The 20207-nt window shown below is 42.4% G+C and overlaps 1 protein-coding gene across 2 annotated transcripts in view; it reads right to left on the reverse strand.

Annotated features, from left to right (window-relative positions):
* Positions 1–20207, reverse strand: part of lsamp (limbic system associated membrane protein) — a 180021-nt gene that overhangs the window by 71689 nt on the left and 88125 nt on the right. The window contains exon 2 of one of the 2 annotated variants that reach the window (XM_073817540.1): positions 18717–18795. In XM_073817540.1, coding sequence (XP_073673641.1) covers positions 18717–18795 — 79 coding nt within the window. Of the gene's footprint in view, positions 1–18716; positions 19024–20207 lie in introns of those variants that run through there. The other variant, XM_073817539.1, reaches the window with a different exon arrangement.

The raw sequence follows: 20207 nt of genomic DNA on the forward strand, positions 1-20207 counted from the left end.
GCTAGCATAACCAAATTAACGGTGCTTATTAGTTGCCATAGCAACACTATGCAGAGAAAAAAAAGTGCGCCAAAATTCAAAAGCCTTTTGAAGATATCGCTGAATATTTATTTTACCATAGTAAAAGTACATTTCTGGCTAAAGTAAATTTTTCATTTTCAGTATTCATTTAAAATGAGACAAATCTGCTATTATTTTAATCTCCAAATTGTTATTTATCAGTTTAGATAGTTTATTATTGCTTGACAAACCAGCAGAAGACACTAACTTGCTCTAAACTCCAGTGGCGCAGATGAGGAACGTTGTAACACTGTGTGACAATATGCCCCGCTGTTATTAAACTATGCTATTCTATGACATTAGCGATGCAATTTACACTATTGACTTATAAGGATAAGCAACCACAAGAAACAGGTGAATAAAGATTGACAATCAATGTTTAAAGTTCAGAAGTTATTATTTCAAGAAATGTAAAGTATTTTGGCTGGTTTATGTGTGTGGTGTTCTATGAGAGCTGTGTGTGTTTTTCTGAATGTCTAAATGTGCTTCATCTATTTGTCCACATTGTTTTGAACTCTACTGTACAGCTGTGTGTTGCGATCAGGGCCGTTCCTAGCATTGTTCAGATGTGTTCATTGTCAAACTCCAAAATTAGATCATTTTTATAAAAAAAAAAAAAAAACGTCATTACTTAATTTGAAAAAGTTAACGCGTATTTTATTGACAAAATATTTTAGTTTGTTGTGTTTGTTGTGGATAACATTTGAAGCTGTCATATGGTCGTGTTACAATGTGCCCCTCAGATGTTACAATGTACCCCACCTACGGGGCATGTTGTCACGTTTCACTTCTTTTCTTTTGAGGTAAATAACGAAAAACGTATACACTGTAAATATGAAACAAAGTGATATATTTGTACTAGACAAGTGTAAAAATAATATGGATAAAAATTGTACTCTGAACCACACGTGGATTTACATAAACCGCAAAATTCAAAAAGTGTTAGGTTGTGCCCCGCGCTCCCCTACCCCCAACACTGGATTAAACTGATAAAAGTAACTAGTTGGCCATTTTGGTTCAGCGCTGTAGTCTCTGTCAGTAGACGGATCTGGAAGACGTGTGACTCCACGGCTGTTGAATCTGCTGTCAAGACCTTCAATAGACCCCGATGAGAGAGCAAGAATATCTCTGCAAACACAGTGCGACCAGAGCCAAGATGGCTACCGATCCCAAGGGAGAATCACAGAGCCGAAGGGCCGCAGACGAGCAGAAGGACATGTGGGAGGAAAACACACACACACACACACACACACACACACACACACACACACACACACACACACACACACACACACACACACACACACACCGTCCTGCTGCTATATGTGTCCAGACGTTTGACCAGACCTGCTCAACGCCATGGTGAATCTGGATGCGCTGATCAATCATGTTCCAGACACACAGTAACACTTCATATGATGCTCTTATAACGAACTGTTTTAGTCGAATCCTCCACAGATCAAAGGTGCTTCATAGGGGTGTGAGATACTGACAACTGATACCTCCATATTTATTGAGATTTTTTTGATAGAGATAATTAAAGAATGTTTTGTTGTTATGCTGTCTTAAATGATTTGTTCACAAAATGATGTTGGAACTATTTTCTTCGACAAAAAAAAATAAATAAAAAATATTGTGTCTAAAACATAACTCAGTATTAACTTCTTAATTGTTGAACTGTCGTATAATATTAATATCATATTTGCGCTCAAGCTTACGTACGAATATTTACAGGGATATTTTGTGCTTTCATAAGTTGAATTAATCAGGGCATTGTAACAGGCTTCAACACTTCAGAGCTTTATCGTATTACCTGATGAACACAAACCCAAAGATCCGATTGTTCATATCAAATAAGTAAATGGTCTGATTTACACAATGACACACTTGAGAAACAAACTAAGAATTTAAAACACCACAAACACTGCAAGCCTCATTGCGGCAAACCCTGCCGTGAGCGTCTGCGTGTGACGCTCCTCTCTTTTTATTCCATATTTACTTGATTTATGTTGCAGCTGTTCATATTTCATTTTGCAGAAAGTCTTTATGCTAATGTCCAGCTCTGAGACGCCGGGTAACGCATTCAGTTTCGACCCACACATCTATATGGCATTCACGATTCGTGCGGCTTATTTTAAATAATGACATCCAGGTATTCAGACGGAGATGCTATCGCGCCGCCGGCCTCCTCCGGTGTTCATGCGGCGTCCACGGGGCGTCTGAAGGGTTTTAGTCATCTACATTCTGCACTTCTTACAGTTTTATGTCATCTGAGCTGCTCTGAGACGTTTCTGCTCAGTAAACTCATTTCAGAGCGATTTTCACGGCCAGCCAAACTTGTGAAGGCCGTCTCCCAGGCGTCGCCTGACATCAGGTGGGTAAAGATGTGGACGCAGACGGAGCTGTCAGCCGGCGAACATCACGTCCTCTGAGCGCCGCGTGAGGTCAGACTGAGGCCGAAAGCAGCTGGAGACACAAATGAGAATTTACTGCCGTGGCCACTAATGGACGAGCCGGCCGCCGCACTGATTTACGCTCGGACCGCCGTCGCTGAAGGACAGACAGTCAAGACGCTCACAAACACTTTCACCCTGCACCACCGTCAGGTCCGTCTGGAGCATTTAAGAGCAGACGCTGCAGACAGAACCTCTGTGTTTTCATGCGCTCATCAATTTGGAGATTAGGGTCTATTTCGTCTCTTCTTTCAGACGAGTGGAAAGAAGACATCCATCACACACATTTAAGTGTTTATTTTATTGCACTTATTTCGATACATATCTTTAAGAGTTTTTTCCCCACTCCAGCAGCACTTACATAAAACTTAGAGTTTTATTCCTCTCTATATTCTGAAGGGTTTTACTGAAGGGTTCATACATCATTTTAATCCTAAAAACATGGTAAAAATGTATTTGGCTTCTGTCTGTTGCCAGTATTTATTATTTATTTATACTTTTTTGATTTATGCACTGTGAACATTATCAAATTAATTTAACCAACTATACTAACTATTTTTAAAGTTATACTAGAACTTGATTTTTAAACTCAGTTTGATATCATTTAAGCTGCAACGACTTTGATTATATTTAAAAATTTAAGACAGGAACTAAACTTATGTTTAAGTTAAAATGTCAAATCAACAATGTGACCCTAACTTGAAAACTGTTTACTATTGTTCTCTTTCTAGAATTTAGTTTGAACTATAGAAACACTATAAAAAAAGCTCCTTTGGCACAATCTGTACTGTATAAAGCACTACATAAACACATGTAGTATTGAGCGTTCTGGGTAAGCAGGATTGGGGGAACTGTGGCTTATTTAGACACATACACAGATGGAAAAAATGATGTTTCTGGGGGTTTTGTGTGATAACATGAATATTATGTTTAGTATTTAAAGATGTGTATTTGTAGATTTGGTGTGTTCCCTGCGACTGGCTAAAGTGATTATTGCTGTGTAACTGGTACAAAGTGTTATTTTTTTTGAATGATAATCAAAAGGGAATTGATTTAGATGTGATGTATGTGTTTGACTTTGTCAACGTTTGCATTTTTGTGTATTGTTGAGACAGATTACTATGGTTTTGATTTAATTTGTCTCTTTATTTTGAGTTCATTGGTTTGTTTACTTTGAATTGATTTGGGTTTTGCATTTTGTTTGAGTAATTGCCAGCAATGATGTTTTCCCCGTCCTGCGATGTGGGGGTTTGTAAGGAGTTTTAAAGAATTTGTGTAAATAAAAGGTGTATTTATTAACAGACTGAAGGACCTTATAGTGAACGTCTGTAACCACACAACATAAAGCAGACTTGACTTGAACGTAGGGGTGTGAATCGGCACGGGTTTCACGATTCAATTCAATTGCGATTATCACGTCAACGATTTGTTTGGATATCACGATGCATCACGATTATATGAAATTTATTTTGTGCATTTTTTTAAAGGATATAAGCAGGCTACTTTTTAAAAATAAATCAAAACAACTGTTAAGAATTAAATGAAGTAAATATAGTTTCAAAACATACAAGCAAATATAAAGTAATAAAGGGGGGAAGACAATTACAAGTGATATACCAGATGTACTTTTAGTATCAGAGAGTGCTTGAAGTATCTGAAAGTTTTTCTTTTTCCTCCGCATTGTCGCCGTTTGATTATTACTGATGGGATCATAGACAGCGGCAGCTTTATGGCTGCATTTACACTAAAGCACAGATCTATTTCCACATATCAGATGTTTGGTCCTCTTCTGAAAACATAACTGACTGTGTTTACATCAATCTCATATTCTGAGATGCAAGTGCATTTAACCGCAGCCACGAACTTTAGGACAAACAAACACAAAACGCACGTGAAAGTCTGTCAATATAGACAGTTTAAGTATTTCCACACACGCTAGCATAACCAAATTTACAGTATTTACTATATCGCTGAATATTTATTTTACCATAGTAAAAGTACATTTCTGGCTGAAGTAAATTTTTCATCTCAGTTTTTAGTATTCATTTAAAATGAGACAAATCTGCTATTATTTTAATCGAAACTTTCCATCTAATTTGTCTGTAACAAAATCAAATAAGAAGTCTTGGCTTTATTCAATGTTCGGATTGATGTGCTGGAAAGTGTGCAAATTAGTGCATATTTAGGTAGCACCTTGTAATACAAAACTATTGTCTTAATGTACTGTGATTAATAAACAGGGTAAGTATGGTGATATCTACAGTATTTTAATCTGTACAGTAGTCTGTGGTGTTTTGCCTTAAAGTCCTCTTGAAATCAAAATTTACACGATTTACTTCATTAGCGCACATTGCCAGCCCTGAGGTCAACAATTAATCTGTACAATTTAATCCACTGAAGAAAATAGTTTGTCTTGGTGAACTTCAAAACCTGAATATTTGCTTCCACTCCGGAATGGTGCTCCTTCTCTGATGATGTCAGTTTGATGGCTTGGGCAGAATATCCTGAAACGCCACTCCAACTGTTAGTTTGCTCTATGAGTGAGAGACTACAATAAAACCCTGCCCTCTATTCAATATTCCCTTTCAGTTGGAAATCGGCCTGTATTTACGGTACACGCAGACTTTAAAAAACTGACAGACTGTGATTGCTGTGAGTGCTGAACACACTGCTAATCAATAATCAATGGGATAATTGACGGATAGTCAACCAAATGATATGCTAAAACGCTACTATTATTCAATATATTGTACAGAACAACCATAATCAACATAAACAAGAAATCTGACAGTGGCATTGCCCAGGCAGTGTTTTGATGCCCTAGCAACCGCATAGCAACATGCTGCTGAAAGCACAGAGATCCCGCCGACCGTCGACAGCAGCGCTGGAGCCTGACAGACGCCCCTCAGATTATCTGCACAAACTGCCAGAACAGAGTTATTGTAAGATCTGGTGATAAAGCATCTCTGTAATATCAGACGCTGTGTGTTTCTGAACACGCTCCGCGTCTGTGCTGTGAATGATTGTATTGATTTCTGAAACGGGTCGCATCAACCTTCACACGAGGACAAAACCTCAGAGATTTTATCCACACAGCCCCGCCCACCAGCTGTCAATCACACATCTGCCCAATTGAGAGGCTCGCACCGGAAAACAGTTTTTTTCATTTTCGAGGACAGATCTGACCCAGAGCGGGTGAATTGAAGAAGCCCAGATTACAGATAATCTCAATCCAGATAAAGCAAAAAAGGAAACAGACTCACATCAGTCTGAAACACACACACACACACACACACTCTCAGCCGCTGCTAATCTACTGAAATGACTCTGTGAAATTAAAGTGCTAGCGATCGCTGTGATCTCATCATGTGACTGCATCTGTGTAATTAAAACACGTTGAGGTCGTGTCAGCATCATAAAACCGTTAATCAAAGGTTACAAACACGCTGTATTTTAGGTCACAGAAAACAACACAGACTCTTTCAATCCGTCTCCGGTCACGCGATTAATCTGATTATCAGAAGACATTTGGCCAGTAGGCGTGCGGCAGAGACGCTCGTCGGCTCCTTAATCGATTCCCGCCCTCGCTGAGAATCATTTAATGTTCCTCTCACACAATCGTCGGCATCATTACGGGGAAAATCTGACGTCTAACGCCTTTAACGGAGCGTGAAGTGAATAACGGAGAGATTTGGGCTGGAAATCCTCACTCAGGTGCCGCCGTAAGCCGTCGCTTCAATTACATAAACATAACGACGGGCCCGAAGACGCACCGCGGCATAAATACATTACGATAACCGCCGTGACGCGCCGTTATCGTCGCCGGCTTATTTACGAGCGGAGAGAGCGTGTTCGATGAATCTGCATTGTGCTGAAATCCTCTTTGCCGTAGTCCGTCATGGCTGACAGGATAATGGCAGAGGTTTATAATCCTGTTAACCCTGTGAAAGCTTCACACGCCGAACGCCGCGCTCAAACCTCTCATTACTGTCTCCGCTAAACCCTCACTTATGAAAGGTGATGGGAGAGCGGCGTTAAAGGCCTCGTGCCGCTCGCAGGAACAACCCGAGGCCTCGTCCGTCTGTCTGTAATGGACTCTTGAACGCTAGTGTTCCTCCTGAGAGTAACACAGGCATAATGAAAAAACAGCAGCTCTGTGTCTGTGCAGGAACACCTCTAACGCCGCGTCACACATCAGCCACTGCTTCAGCACATCCGCTCAAGCTCTACATTGGATCTGCTGCTCACGCGCCACCCACGAATTGAACCGCGGCGTGTTCGGCTGTTCCTCGCACACGAACGCTCATGACGGTTAGCATCGTAGTACCGTAGCTGCGAGTGCTAGCTCTCTCTCTGGACAGGAACAGCACTTTCTATGTTCTTTTAACGCAAGCTGCATTGATTTGCTGGAAGGAAAATGCATTTGGTTTAATGTATTCCCTTTAGTGCAAAGATTTTCTTGTCTTGCAAACTCTAATGAAAGAATGAGAGCTTCTGTGGTGGAGCTAAATGTGCTCAGCAGAAATGCACAGAATATATTAACCTCACATCACACACACAGATACACACAGAGGTAAAAGAGGTAAAACTTTCAGCTGTTTCTCTCTATTTTGGTAAACTGTCATAAGACGGTCATAGAACGCACTGTAATGTGCTGAAAACTCCCATCAGCCCCCACGGCGCATCCACCTAAGATGTGTTATGCTAAATTAAGACGTGAGCGTGTTGTGACAGACCTGAGAATGAAGCATGTCCATGAAATATGGATGAGATGCGTCTAAAATAGGAGCCTGTCTCGGAGCAGAGCAAACGTCTATAACATTCACCTGTCATCATCACATGTGATCTCCACACTAACTCCTGACCAATCACAGATCTTTACCTCATCATTAGTATTACCCTGCTGAAAAAAACAGCATATGCTGGTTAGGTATGTTTTGGTGCTGGGATGCTGGTTTTAGCTGGTTTATGCTGGTCCTTGACCAGCAACATGACCAGCGTAAACCATTAAAGGACCAGCATTAACCAGCAGAAGACCAGCATAAACCAGCTAAAACCAGCTTCCCAGCACCAAAACATACACTACTGAAAAATCCAGCTAAGACCAGCATAAGCTGGTGAGCTGGTCTCCCAGCTTGATTTTAGCTGGTTTTGCTGGTGAAGCAAGCTGGTCTAACTGTGTTTTGGTCACTTTTTAAGCTGGTCTAGTTGGACTTAGCTGGTCAGTCTGGAAGACCAACTGACCCACCAGCTTGACCGGCTTTGCCAGGCTGGGAGGACCACCTTAAACCAGCTACTGCCACCTGAAACCAGTTAAAACCAGTTACCAGCTTATGCTGGTCTTAGCTGGATTTTTCAGTAGGGACCTAACCAGCATATGCTGTTTTTTTCCAGCAGGGTAGACGTGTTCCGGCATTCGGAATTACAGTATATCGCAGTCGTTTTGTTATCAGAGGCCCTTTAAATTACCACAAAAAATTCTAGAATTGTAATCGTTTAGATTTCTAGAATCAACATCAGCTTCTTTTCCATTGAATGTTTAAACTTTACCACACTCTTCCCACACTAAAAAAACAAGTAACACATTGCATTAAACATGAATGTTTGATACAGAGATACAGAAATACTGAAATAGTATTTCCTTGTAAAATGTATTCCAATAACATGTTTTACAACATCCAAAACTATTTTTATAGTAAATGCTGTGTGAAAATTTTGTCCTATTTTCACATTGGTCTGAACAGAAATGTTCAAACATCTTTTTACACTTTATTTATTTATTTTACCATTTTCACATCTGGACTAAAACATGCCAAACCAAAAAAAGATATCTAGATATTGATTGAAAATGTTGTAAGTCTTTATTCATGTTCTTTATAGTTTATAGTTTTATCTGTTTTGCTTACTTCATGCACTTCATGTATTGTTTTACTGTATTTAAATGTTCTAGGTTCTTTTTGGTCATAAAAAACAAAACAAAAAAACATTATACTTGTTTCAAAAGGACACAACTTAAGTTGATGTTTTCAGTCAGTTTTTCAATGCCATGATAATACCACATACAGTCCTGGTCTACATTTCTTTCAAATCAAAGTTAATCTTCAACTTCTTCCCTTAGCGAGGACGTTCTTCAGAAGTCATCTACACGTCTCTGAGCCGATGCAGTGGGAGAAAGAGGATCTTCTCATCTGCCATGAAAACCTTCACATGTTCCCTGATCAAACACACCTGAAAATCTAAGCAAAGTCTTGAGGATTGCTGGAGAATGACAGGAGCGTTTGATTAGAGCTGGAGCTGAACTCGGCAGGACCGTGAACCTCGAGGGCCAGAGAGGCTCATTGCTAATCTATCTGAACGGCTTTGAGAACATCATCTGAAGGCCAAACACCTTTCCTGTGCATCTGAGTGGGGCAGAAACTGGGGCAACCCACTTCTTGACCCAAATCCTCAAAGACGCTCCTGTTTAATGGAGCATCAGACCGCAGATTCTGTCCGGTACCAAATTCACGAGGGAGACGCTGAGATCGCGGCTAACGAGGAACTAACGCTCCGTCAGCTCTGGAACACCACCAGACTCCAGACCTGCACACATCTCAATGAGAAACACCCAACGATTACAGTTCATGTTAACCAAGTGCGTGTCTGTGTACAATAATGGATTTAGCGAAACACTAACAGAACGAGTTAAATTCAGAGCACGCGCTCGTTCACGGCCAGACGGCTGAGGCCTTTAACAATAAATGAGGAATGTTAATGAAGGTCTATCATACATTATCGTTCCTCTTTTCATCTCGGCGACTGCATTCCTCATGGTCTCACTGTTATATCTAATAGTCGACGTGCTTTTACTAAACGAGACGTTCCTGTCCGGCCGCCCACTAACCTGCACTTCTCTCTCATTCTCATTCTCTCACTGGAGCGGCTCAAAGGAAACGAATCCGATCGAACACTCAGAGAAAACATAATCAGTATACGACAGAAAAACAAACAACTGAGACAACTGAGCCTGTGACCTACAGCGTGTGTGTGTGTGTGTGTGTGTGTGTGTGTGTGTGTGTGTGTGTGTGTGTGTGTGTGTGTGTGTGTGTGTGTGTGTGTGTGTGTGTTGTGGGTCTGTGTGTGTGACAGATGTTGTTCCCTAAAGCAGTGGTTTTCAATGGTTTTCAAAATGTGCAGAGCAGTGGGTCCCCAGGACCAGGACTGAAAAGTAACTCCAGATCAATGTTGAAAATGTTTACTGAACCACATCAGCATTATTTTAAGGAAAGAATCTAATTTGAACAGTAAGGTCTGTCATACAGGTCATAGAACACATTACAAACTCTTTCTGTGTAATGAACTGAAGTTGAGAATCAAACGTGTGTACTTGAGCTCAGGGTGAAAGGCGGAGTCTGTCGCTCATACAGTCGTATTATGACAGCAGCACACGAGTGTTTGTATTCACGTTGTTCACGCACTACACCACTGGCCACATATTTGGATATTTGATTACAAGTGAGATGAAGCCAGCAGAACTCAGGCATCATTCTAATGTAAACTAATCAGTTTTCCAACTGCAATTAAACTCATATCATCAACCAGATGATCAAACTGTGAGCAGAGACTAATCATCTACAGCTTCATTTCACAACCTGCAAGACATCATTCAACAAAAATAAGAGAGATCATAAACATTTCATTTGGCTTGTTATCCAATTCTCTCCTAATGGAGGTACTTCACATATTTGCATGTGTCATAAAAGACAGAAAAAAACTGTCCACCAAAGAATGTGCAGGAACTGGAGGATGAAGAACATCAGAAGGACCAAGAGGATGTAACCCAGATAGCACACGTACGTCTGCAAGATGTCTGTTAAAGATCTCTTCGTCTGGAAAGCATCCGCTGTGTGCGAACGTTTGTAAGATGTCAGTTTTACATACATTATAAATCACAAACATCTTAAAGACATCTAATAGACGTCTATTTGACATCTGATAGGAAACGTCCAATAGACTTATTGCAGATGAGCAAACTACGTCTTGCAGATGTAAATGCAGACGTCAAATAGACGTCTCCGAGATGTACGTGTGCTATCAGGGAAACTTCTCAGCAGGATCATGTGTGGCAGTTATTATGGCGTCTTATGGAAGATGTGTAAGTAGAACTCCCTAGCAACTGCATAGCAACACACTAAAACCATTTAGAACTCCCTAGCAACTGCTTAGCGACGCTCTGACAACGGCTCAGAACACTGTAGCTTGATCTTCAGAAAGCTGACGGTCTCTCGTCGTCTCCGCAGCCGAGGCTCATCAGCGCTCGCAGTCAGAGTTCAGCGTAATGTGCGGCTTCACTACAGTAAAACAGGATTACAGTCTAATTACTCTCTCCTACGCTTCTATTACCGGCTCCGCATGACTCACGCGCTCCAGCGCTGCAGCGGAGCGGCTCCAGGACCTGAAGGAGACACCGGCGGCATAAAGCTGCTGATTTATTTAATGCGGATCAATGTTCCGGCAGACACGGAGCCGCACGCGCCACAGACGTGATGTCATATTTAATTAGCACGTGTGACGCTAACGCTCGCCGCCTTCTGCTCCACGCGGTTCTTAACGTCCGCTTGTGAATTCGGCTGACGTTTGCAAGCGGCGTTTAATGAGTCTTTACTCTGTCTGCGTCTCTCATCTGAAAACTCTCACAGAGTCATGATATTTGACTATAATAGTGAAGACATCTGGCCCTTACAAGTACAGCTAAACAAGTAAATAAACACTTTCACACATGTCTGGTTTGCTATCCTCATGGCATAATGGTTTTTCTACTGTACAAACTGTATATTCCATAGCCCTACACCCAAACCTACCCTTTACTCATAACTTTCAGCATTTTTACATTTTCAAAAAAATTAATAAAAACTCATTCTGTATGGTTGGCGGGTCTTAGAAGGTTTAAGCTGGAAGTAGCTGGTCTCCTACCCTGGCCAGCCTGGGAAAGTGGCCAAAACCTCTCTAAAACCAGCCTGCTGACCGGCTATGACCAGCTAAAACCAGCCAACTAGCCTAGGCTGGTTGTTTCCCCATGGCGACCCACCTTTACGTCTCCACAGTGACACGAGTTCCTATGAGTTGGTGTGTTTATCACTTATTTGTGTTTGTGTGTACACATACAAACACAAATAAACAATATGTACAAGGACATCAGGCGCTCTATAGTATTTACAGACGTATGCGGCGTCCGCTCCAGGCCGTTCTCTCTGTTTGTGTTTCTCTATCGGTGTAAAACTAACACACTCACCTCATATTCCCATGACGCTTCAGCACAACACATGCTTTTTATGGCTTTCCTTGTGGGACCTGATTTGTTGTATAACATCTGATCCTATTATATATTATACAACAAAACCTGCTCCACAACGGAACTATAAAAAGGAAGTGCGAGTGTCACAAACGTCATGAGAACACGACATACATGTTTATGTGTGAGAGTGAACAAACACACACTTCTTTAATATTTACTCTCTGAATCCAAATAAGGGTCTGTCAGATTTAGCTCAGCTCTGTGCAGTTTGTTTCCAAATTACTGCTTATAAAGACTCATACTCTCTCTCACAAACACACACACACACACACACACACACACACACACACACACACACACACACTGATGGTCAGTCAGACAGGTTTGGTTGTTTGATCACTGACAGACGTCCCAGCAGTTTATTTTTCATGGGGGTTTGATCCGGATACGGCCTGTAGAATCTGCTCTCAGCTCACAGCAGGTGCACAAACAAACACTGTTCTGTTGTGTTACTGTTGTGTGTGTGTGTGTTTGTGTGTGTGTGATGGGGAAGATTCAAAATCAGGTCACTCATTGATTCTTCTTCCAGAGCTCTGTACTTTCAGATATACTTTATTCAGCAGACGTATATTTTCATAATATTTTTCACCTCCTCTAAGCACAAACTTACCTAACCTAACCCTAACCCCCCCCCCCCCCCCCCCACACACACACACACACACACACACACACACTGAGTTTGTGATTCTGCTCCGTTTCACACGCCGCTGCTCTACTTCCTGTCCGTGTGGTCTGTGATTTGAGGCGAGATCAGTGAATCAGACTCAATCAATCAGCTCATATTAGAGTCTCGTCTATTATGCTGAGTGCTTCAACCACACACTCATAAATCTCCCATGAGCTCCACTTTCAGCAGACGCTCTCAAAGCGCCCCGTCAGCTCTTCCCCGCACGTCACGGCCGACTCTAGCGGGTAAACGGCACAATTAAAACCCAGAAACGCCAGAGTCAGACCGGCCCTCGGCGGAGCCTCGACAGGACGGCACGAGTCTGTGACACCACATCCGGCGGGACAAACCGATCAAAACTTCCCTTCGATCTATTATTTAATCAACAGACGAATCAAATGTAATCAGGGCTGATTTTCTTTCATCTCCAGTGATAGTGTGGAGGACAGGGACTGACGCGCTCACCGCTACACAACGTTCAAGGGAAGTTTTTTGGCAGATGCCACCGGATTGGTTATTCATCACAGAGCGCTGCCAAAACTGTTTATAAGAGACTTCAGAGAGAAAATTTAAGAGGAGCTCACTAATTCAATGAGACACACATCGATGTTTAAACAGAGCACAGGAAAACACCTCGACTGATAATCACAGCTAACCGCTGTAAACCAGATCACTGCACTAGACCGCTGGTATTCAAACCTGTCCTGTATGTCTCTCTCATCTGACACACCTGATCAACTCATCAGATCGATAGTAGAGACTGAAAGACCTGAATGGGGTGTGTCTGATAATGGAGACATCTACAGGAGAGATTTGAAAACCACTGCACTAGATGCTACTCTCTTCTTCAGGAATATCCAATCAAAGTGGAGATGAATCTATTCAGAGCGTTGGCCAAAACCAATATGTCAGCATTTCAATTATTATTAATAATTAATGATCGATTGTTTGGATGATATGTCAGAAGTGGGACTTTTATTTTGATAGCGCTAAGCATTCATTTTTTAAATTATGTAATTCAAGTATTATGTAAAATAAATTAAATTTATTTTTTTAAAATATGTGTGTGTGTGTCTTTGTGTGTGTGTGTGTGAGTTTGTTTATATGTGTGTGTGTGTCTGTGTGTGTGTGTGTGTGTGTGTGAAGGGCTGCTGCTGTGGTGTAACAATGCACAGCTCACCAGCATTGATTTTAACCCACATCTCGCCCCTTATGAGCAGGCAGAGCCGCTTTTCTTCTGGAGAAACAAAGACCAAAAACACCCAGCAGAGTTTGCAGCTTCCTCTGACTCTGTTGAGCTCAAACTCTCCCAAACATTTCAGCTGAAGCATCCGGGCATCAAGACCCACCTAGACTGTCGACTACTGCTTAAAAATAGTGTGTTGTGAAACCATGCACAGTATGCCAGCGTTTAAGAGGGTTAATGACTACATTATGGCTTAGTGCACATGCATGTATCTGATTTAAAACCACATTTTGCAAAAAAATCAGTTTTTCTAGAGAGATAATCAGATTTTCTATGACTGTGAATGTAAACTTTGTTGCATTTGTCAATCAACGTGTGTCTTTTAGATGGAAATAAGCATAGTTAATAAAAAAATAGTTCAATTTGAAGTAGAAATGTCTTAACTTAAACACAGGACCATGATTAGCTAAAGAACTGATGTGATTTGTGTGATTAATGACCCGGCGGCGTTGTGTGATTTCTAACATTGCCTTCTTGACTCATTATTGATCAGACTTCCAAAAGCGAAGCAGTTTTTACACAGCACACCAAGAACAAATGCAGAAACTCAGTTTACTGCAGAAACAATCATCTGACTGTCACCATCAAATCAGAGCAGCATCATCCTCCGTCTGAGAGCGAGCGGGACGAACCGCCTCACATTTCAGCACTCACCGCGGCTCGCCGGAACACAAGATGGAAGATGATACAGGACTTGGCAGGGTGCGATAGCTGGCTTTCAGCGAGACGGGAAAAAATGTGTGTAGTCAAACATTAAGTGGATTCGGATTAGGTGGGAGAGCTTTTTGCACTGCAGCCGTGACACGCGCCTGACCCCTGAGCGGCGGTCTAATGGGACGCCAATAATACAGCAGACACATGATCAGCGCTGATGGGTTCACCTTCCCTCAGGACGACCGGCGACCCTCCGTCAGGACAGCGGCAATCGGCCCATTATTTGTTTGATTAATCTAATAGAAATTGAAATGTAATTAATTATTAAAATCAATAATGATTCCATAAAAAATGTTATTCCACATCCTGGCCAATGTTGTGTGCAGTTTGAAGGCAAACAAATACAGTGAATGTATGGATGCATTAGAAAACATTAGATTCACACACTGGAGATGAGTATTTCTCATCCATTAACTCCATTTCTGTTACTGCTCTCGAAAAAAAAATTGTCATGACTCTGGGCTGCAGCTTTTCCCTACTCCACACGATGTCGCTGTTTCACTTCCTCCCGCACGTTCACTCCCCTGATTGTGTACACCTGTCTTGATTATGTCCTGATGCGGCTGCGACCGTTCCGGATGCGGCATTCTGTCACGTTAGCACAGAGGATGTCTGAGTCCAAATGCAGGGAAGGTGTCTTTAATGAACATAAACAAATAAACAAACAAAACCAAAACCAAAGGTCAACACGGCACAACACGACACGATAAACAAGAGCGAGACTGGAGCAAGAGTTCAAGGATCACAAATACAAACCAACAGGAAACAGAGACAAGAAACAATGCAGACTCATAAGAGTGGTGGGAGAATGAAGATTATAAAGCCTGTGGTAATAGTGAACAGCTGTGGGAGAAACATGTGACATAATCAAGACAGGTGTACACAATCAGGGGAGTGAACGTGCGGGAGGAAGTGAAACAGCGACATCGTGTGGAGAAGGGAAAAGCTGCAGCCCAGAGTCATGACAAAAATACAATTACTTTTGTCACATGTAGAACTTTAAACAAGCGTGTGGTTAGAAATATTTGAGCAAAAATGTATTTGCACCAGAACTACTGAGCTCTATTTTGCTCTCCGTCTGTTTGACGTGCCGGCGCTTCAGTGAATCTGTGAAGTTCGCAGACTCGCTAGTTTTCAGGATTAGCCTGTATGCTAATCATGTGACTTTCTAACATTTACAGATGAGGATACAACTGTGAAATGCAAGCTATGTGCTGAGGAAAAAACACGTCTCAAATGCTTTACAGATTGTCGATTATTTTCAATAATAGCGCTGCCACCTCTTGTCAGTCTCCAGCAGACGCCGTCAAGCCAAAGAAAAGGCGCGTCGACGCTAGCGCGAGAGCTAATGGCTAAACCGAGAGTCAAGGGGGCAAACCGATCTCTCCCCAACCTCGCTCACACGCTGTCTTTTTAAAATAGCGCACACGTGTTCTGCTACTGTCACACAAGTGATAATTGACTCGGAGTATTGCTTTCACTGAAGAGGATGTTTTAATAAACCAACAATGACTCCTCTCATTCGGAGACGCACCCTGCAGCCAGCACCGCTGCCAGGAGTGTTAAAAACCAATTAAAATTACAGCATTGTGGGAAAATGGCCCTGAACACTGGAGGGGAACTTCACACCTCAGATATAAAGAGCAGCAAATCGCAGGCCCGGAATTATGGGTCGCAAATTAGACGCCAATGCCCCAGATAGCTGCTATCATTTAATAAGCAGTAAACATGATATCTGTCAAATATACTTGCAGAATGGCATAAACAAAAAGCGCTGCATGTCCTATTGTCGGTGGAACGTGATAAACAGCTTTGCTAATTAATTCTGGTGGCCCTGAAGGACCGAGCTCTTCACAGGAAGTGCTGCAGATAATCACATCCTGTTTGGGCTCGCTCCTTCGCTTGAGAGACGGGCAACTCTGCGCTAATTGGTCGGACTGTACGTTCCTAATGAGGCCGCGGTGCATTATGGGTAACAGTGGCGTTACGAGTAACGATAAACCCCAGAAGCCCACAGGAGATAAACGCCGCTTCACACGCTTCCTAGCGCCGGACGGGACGCCTTTCTCTAAGCTCATCAGGCAACACCAATGTGTGAGTTTGAGGCAGAGATCACAACTGCTTCTAAACACGAATCCTAGAACACTCAAACGTCATGTGTTTACATGAGCGACAGACACCAGGAGATACAAGCGCTCTTCCGACATCAACACCAAACTCTAGCCCCTAACATCTAAGAGCTAAAAAAGCACACCAGGCTTTCCTTTCGGCCTATTCTGCATCTGTAAACGATCCTCTTTCATCGCACAGAAAAATATTTCACATTTCACAAGAAAGAAAACACTACCGCATTACAGGTTGATGAAAGGACCGTGCTCGGCGGATATGATGTAGCCTTGATTGGGAATCTCTGCTTTATTTGACCAGCTGTCGCTGCATGCTAAGCTTGAATATGAATACTTCAGTGTTACAGTGCTGAGTTATTCCCTTTTTTCATTTTTTGAGCGCTTCACTGCATCTTGTATTAAACAGATGATTGAATTAATTTACAATATTTCTCTGTAAAATTGTCTAGTTTTGCTTGAGTGCTCATGGGTTAAACAGTGACAAAAGCCTTTAAGACCACAGGGAGCTTAATCTTAACCAATCACTCAGATTGAAGGTGTCATCACTGTAAAAAAAACTGCTTTTTCTGCTCCATTAATACACAGCAAATGATCCCATTTCTGACACTACAATACTAGCGGCTGGCGACCTGCTGAACGCAAGTAATAAAGTCACACCAACCCTTGAGCGGGGCAGTTATGATAAATTAGACGCATTTATTTTTATACATTGATTAGGTTGGTACAACCCTGATTTTTTTGGGGGATTTTTTAAATATTAAAGCTTAATGAAAGCCAACAGTATTTTGGTGCAGAAGCCGCTTGTGAGCACACTTGCCCTCATCCTCAAAAACACAAACAAAACTACTTGAGGTGAAGGAAAATATGGCCGTAAAAACAGTTTAAGGCTTTAGTGCTGTCCAGTGTGTCCAGTGTGAATGTGTCTCCAGAAGCAGCTGAAGTTCAGCTCTACTGCCATATGCTGCTGCTGAGCACATCAATAGCTGGAAGAGCCTCTAAACATTCAAACACAATCCAAACCCTCGAGTCCAAACGCAGCCCCGCTGCACTTCAATCAGCCGCATGCGCTTCCAGCTACGACACGCGCTGATTTATGAATGAGAGCGTCTCAGCCCTGTGTGTCTGAAGACAGTGAGAAGATAAATAGTGTGTGTGTGTCAAGCCTTCAAACTGAAACCACTTCATGCATTTGAGCTACAGCTGAGCACGTGGAGGTCTGGGCTCGTATTCACACGCTACAGCAGGAGAAAAACACGTATAATATTAAACACAACGAGCCCCGGTGCACTTCACGGCCAATCAGCCTCACTGCTGCTACACATCTCCTCTCATCAGGGCTGTGTGCGCTTCTGATCAATCTGAATGGGTTTCTGAGTTCTGCTGTAATGATGATGAAGAGAAAGTGCTGGGTGGGAACTCCCTCTCTCTCACCGCAAACGTCTAATCCTAATAATCTGACTGAAGGACAAAGCAAAAGGTGAAGATGAGGTCAGTTTACAGCAGGTCACGTAAAAGCATCAAACACATCGACATCTGTCCAGAAATCACGCTCGAAACGCCTGGCAATCTGTTTAATAACGCAAGCAGCAAAGCTCATCTGCTCTTGAAACCATCTCACATCATCATCACATGAGGCTTCAGCAGCATTTAACTTCTGATGGATCTTCAGCGCATGCATGAAGATGAACCTGCATCTGCATCAGAAACATCAGAACAGAAACAAAACACACACACTTACGGCCGCCTGGGAAAAAGGCAAACTTCAGCATATTAACCGAGACTCAAACTCGTCTGATCAGATGCAGTCAGATCCCTCATCGGTAGGAAAACAGTTTTATGTTAATCAGATGCGCGCGATCGGAGCGTCCACTTAATCGGACGCCTGTGATCGGAGTATTAATCTGCTTATATAAGCGAGATCTGAGGCTTCATCTGATCGGATGAGCGAGCGCCACAGTGTTTACTTGATGAAGCGAGTAACGGATGCGGTGGATGCGGTTCTCCCGCAGTGGTGCTGCTGATGATGGAGCTGAAGAGTCTGAGGGATGAAGGACGGGCGAGGAGAGAGTTACATGATCACGGGGAGTTAGTTGAGGAAGGAAAGTTCTCGTCTTACCGGATCACGGCCGTGTCTCCCTGTCTGATGGTGATGTTGTCGGTGGATCTCTGGCTGTCCACGCTGATCACCGGGAATCCTGTGGGAATAAAACATAGCAGTCGGAAAAAACACGCCTGCAGCTGCCGAAACGAAGTGCGTCCCCACACAAACATCTCCACAGGAAAATCCACAGAGAAACACAGTGAACAGATGAAGAGCGCGAGAGATCCGCGGGAATAATCAGAGACTGAAGCGGCAACACGCGCGAGATGAACTGGAGGAAACTGCGATCCACCCCGCGCGCTGCTCCCGTGCACTGACTCAACACACACACACTCACACACTCACACACGCACAAACTCGCTACACTAGCGCTCTGCTGCCCCCTTCACGAGAGTCCCGTTATCGGTTGTCACGACAACAGCCCCGTCTGTGCGCGCGCTTGCCGCTTTTCTGTGGGTCTCACAAAAGAGCGCGAAGCGCGCGACTAAACGCATCTAAATGAGGAGGACGCACCACAGGCTTCTGTTGTTCGTATATGCAGCGAACCCTAATGCTATCAGACTGACTTCAATCACGAAACAAAGCTTAACAAAACAGTATTCACTTTATTTGTCAGATTTTCTTAGAATAACTTCTGGAAAGGAGAATTTGGTCCTCAAGTTCCGCCAGTAAACACACGCCCTGCAATAAACACCGATCATTCTTCTAAATGTCCTCCTCTGCTGACCGAATCCACAAACTGCTGTGAACCATTTTAATGTCGCATTTGATTTAAAGAGGCGCCACAGTTTAAAATACTCCACATACTCAAATTAATTCAATAAAAAAACAAAACAAATAATGTCATATTTTTGTTTTATAGAATGATTTATATCACTTTTAAAATTTTAACTACCATTACTGGCACATTTTATCATCCACATAACTATTATTAATATTATAACTGATGTTATTTCTTTAAATAAAAACAATCTGTCTGTTCCTACATTAAAACCATAAAGATGAGCTCCACACACACATTGGGTTTCCATGTCTAATGGGTTCATTCCATAGGCTTAATGATTTTTCTACTGTACAAACTGTATTTTCTATCCCCTTATCCCAACCCTACACCTAAACATACCCTTCACACAAAACTACAAGCACTTGTTAGACACGGTTTCATTCTGTGTGATTTATAAGCCTGCTTCCTCATGGGGACCTAAGAAATGTCCCCACAACGTCAAAATCTACTGGTATTCCTATCCTTGTGGGGACATTTGGTCCCCATAATGTGATGAATACCAGGTACACACACACACACACACACACACACACACACACACACACACACACACAGTGTAGATGTGAGAATGAATAACATTACACTTCAGGCTGTGTTCAGTATAGCAAACAGGTCAAAGGTAAATGGCGGATAATGTGTGTGTGTGAGTGTGAGTGTGAAGAGCTCTTGAGCGGCGTGCGATAAGTGCTGAATGTGTTAGCGCAGTGCTGACAGTGCCGCAT

The sequence above is a fragment of the Garra rufa genome, chromosome 14 (assembly GCF_049309525.1).
Source record: "Garra rufa chromosome 14, GarRuf1.0, whole genome shotgun sequence".
Taxonomy (NCBI): Eukaryota; Metazoa; Chordata; class Actinopteri; order Cypriniformes; family Cyprinidae; genus Garra; species Garra rufa.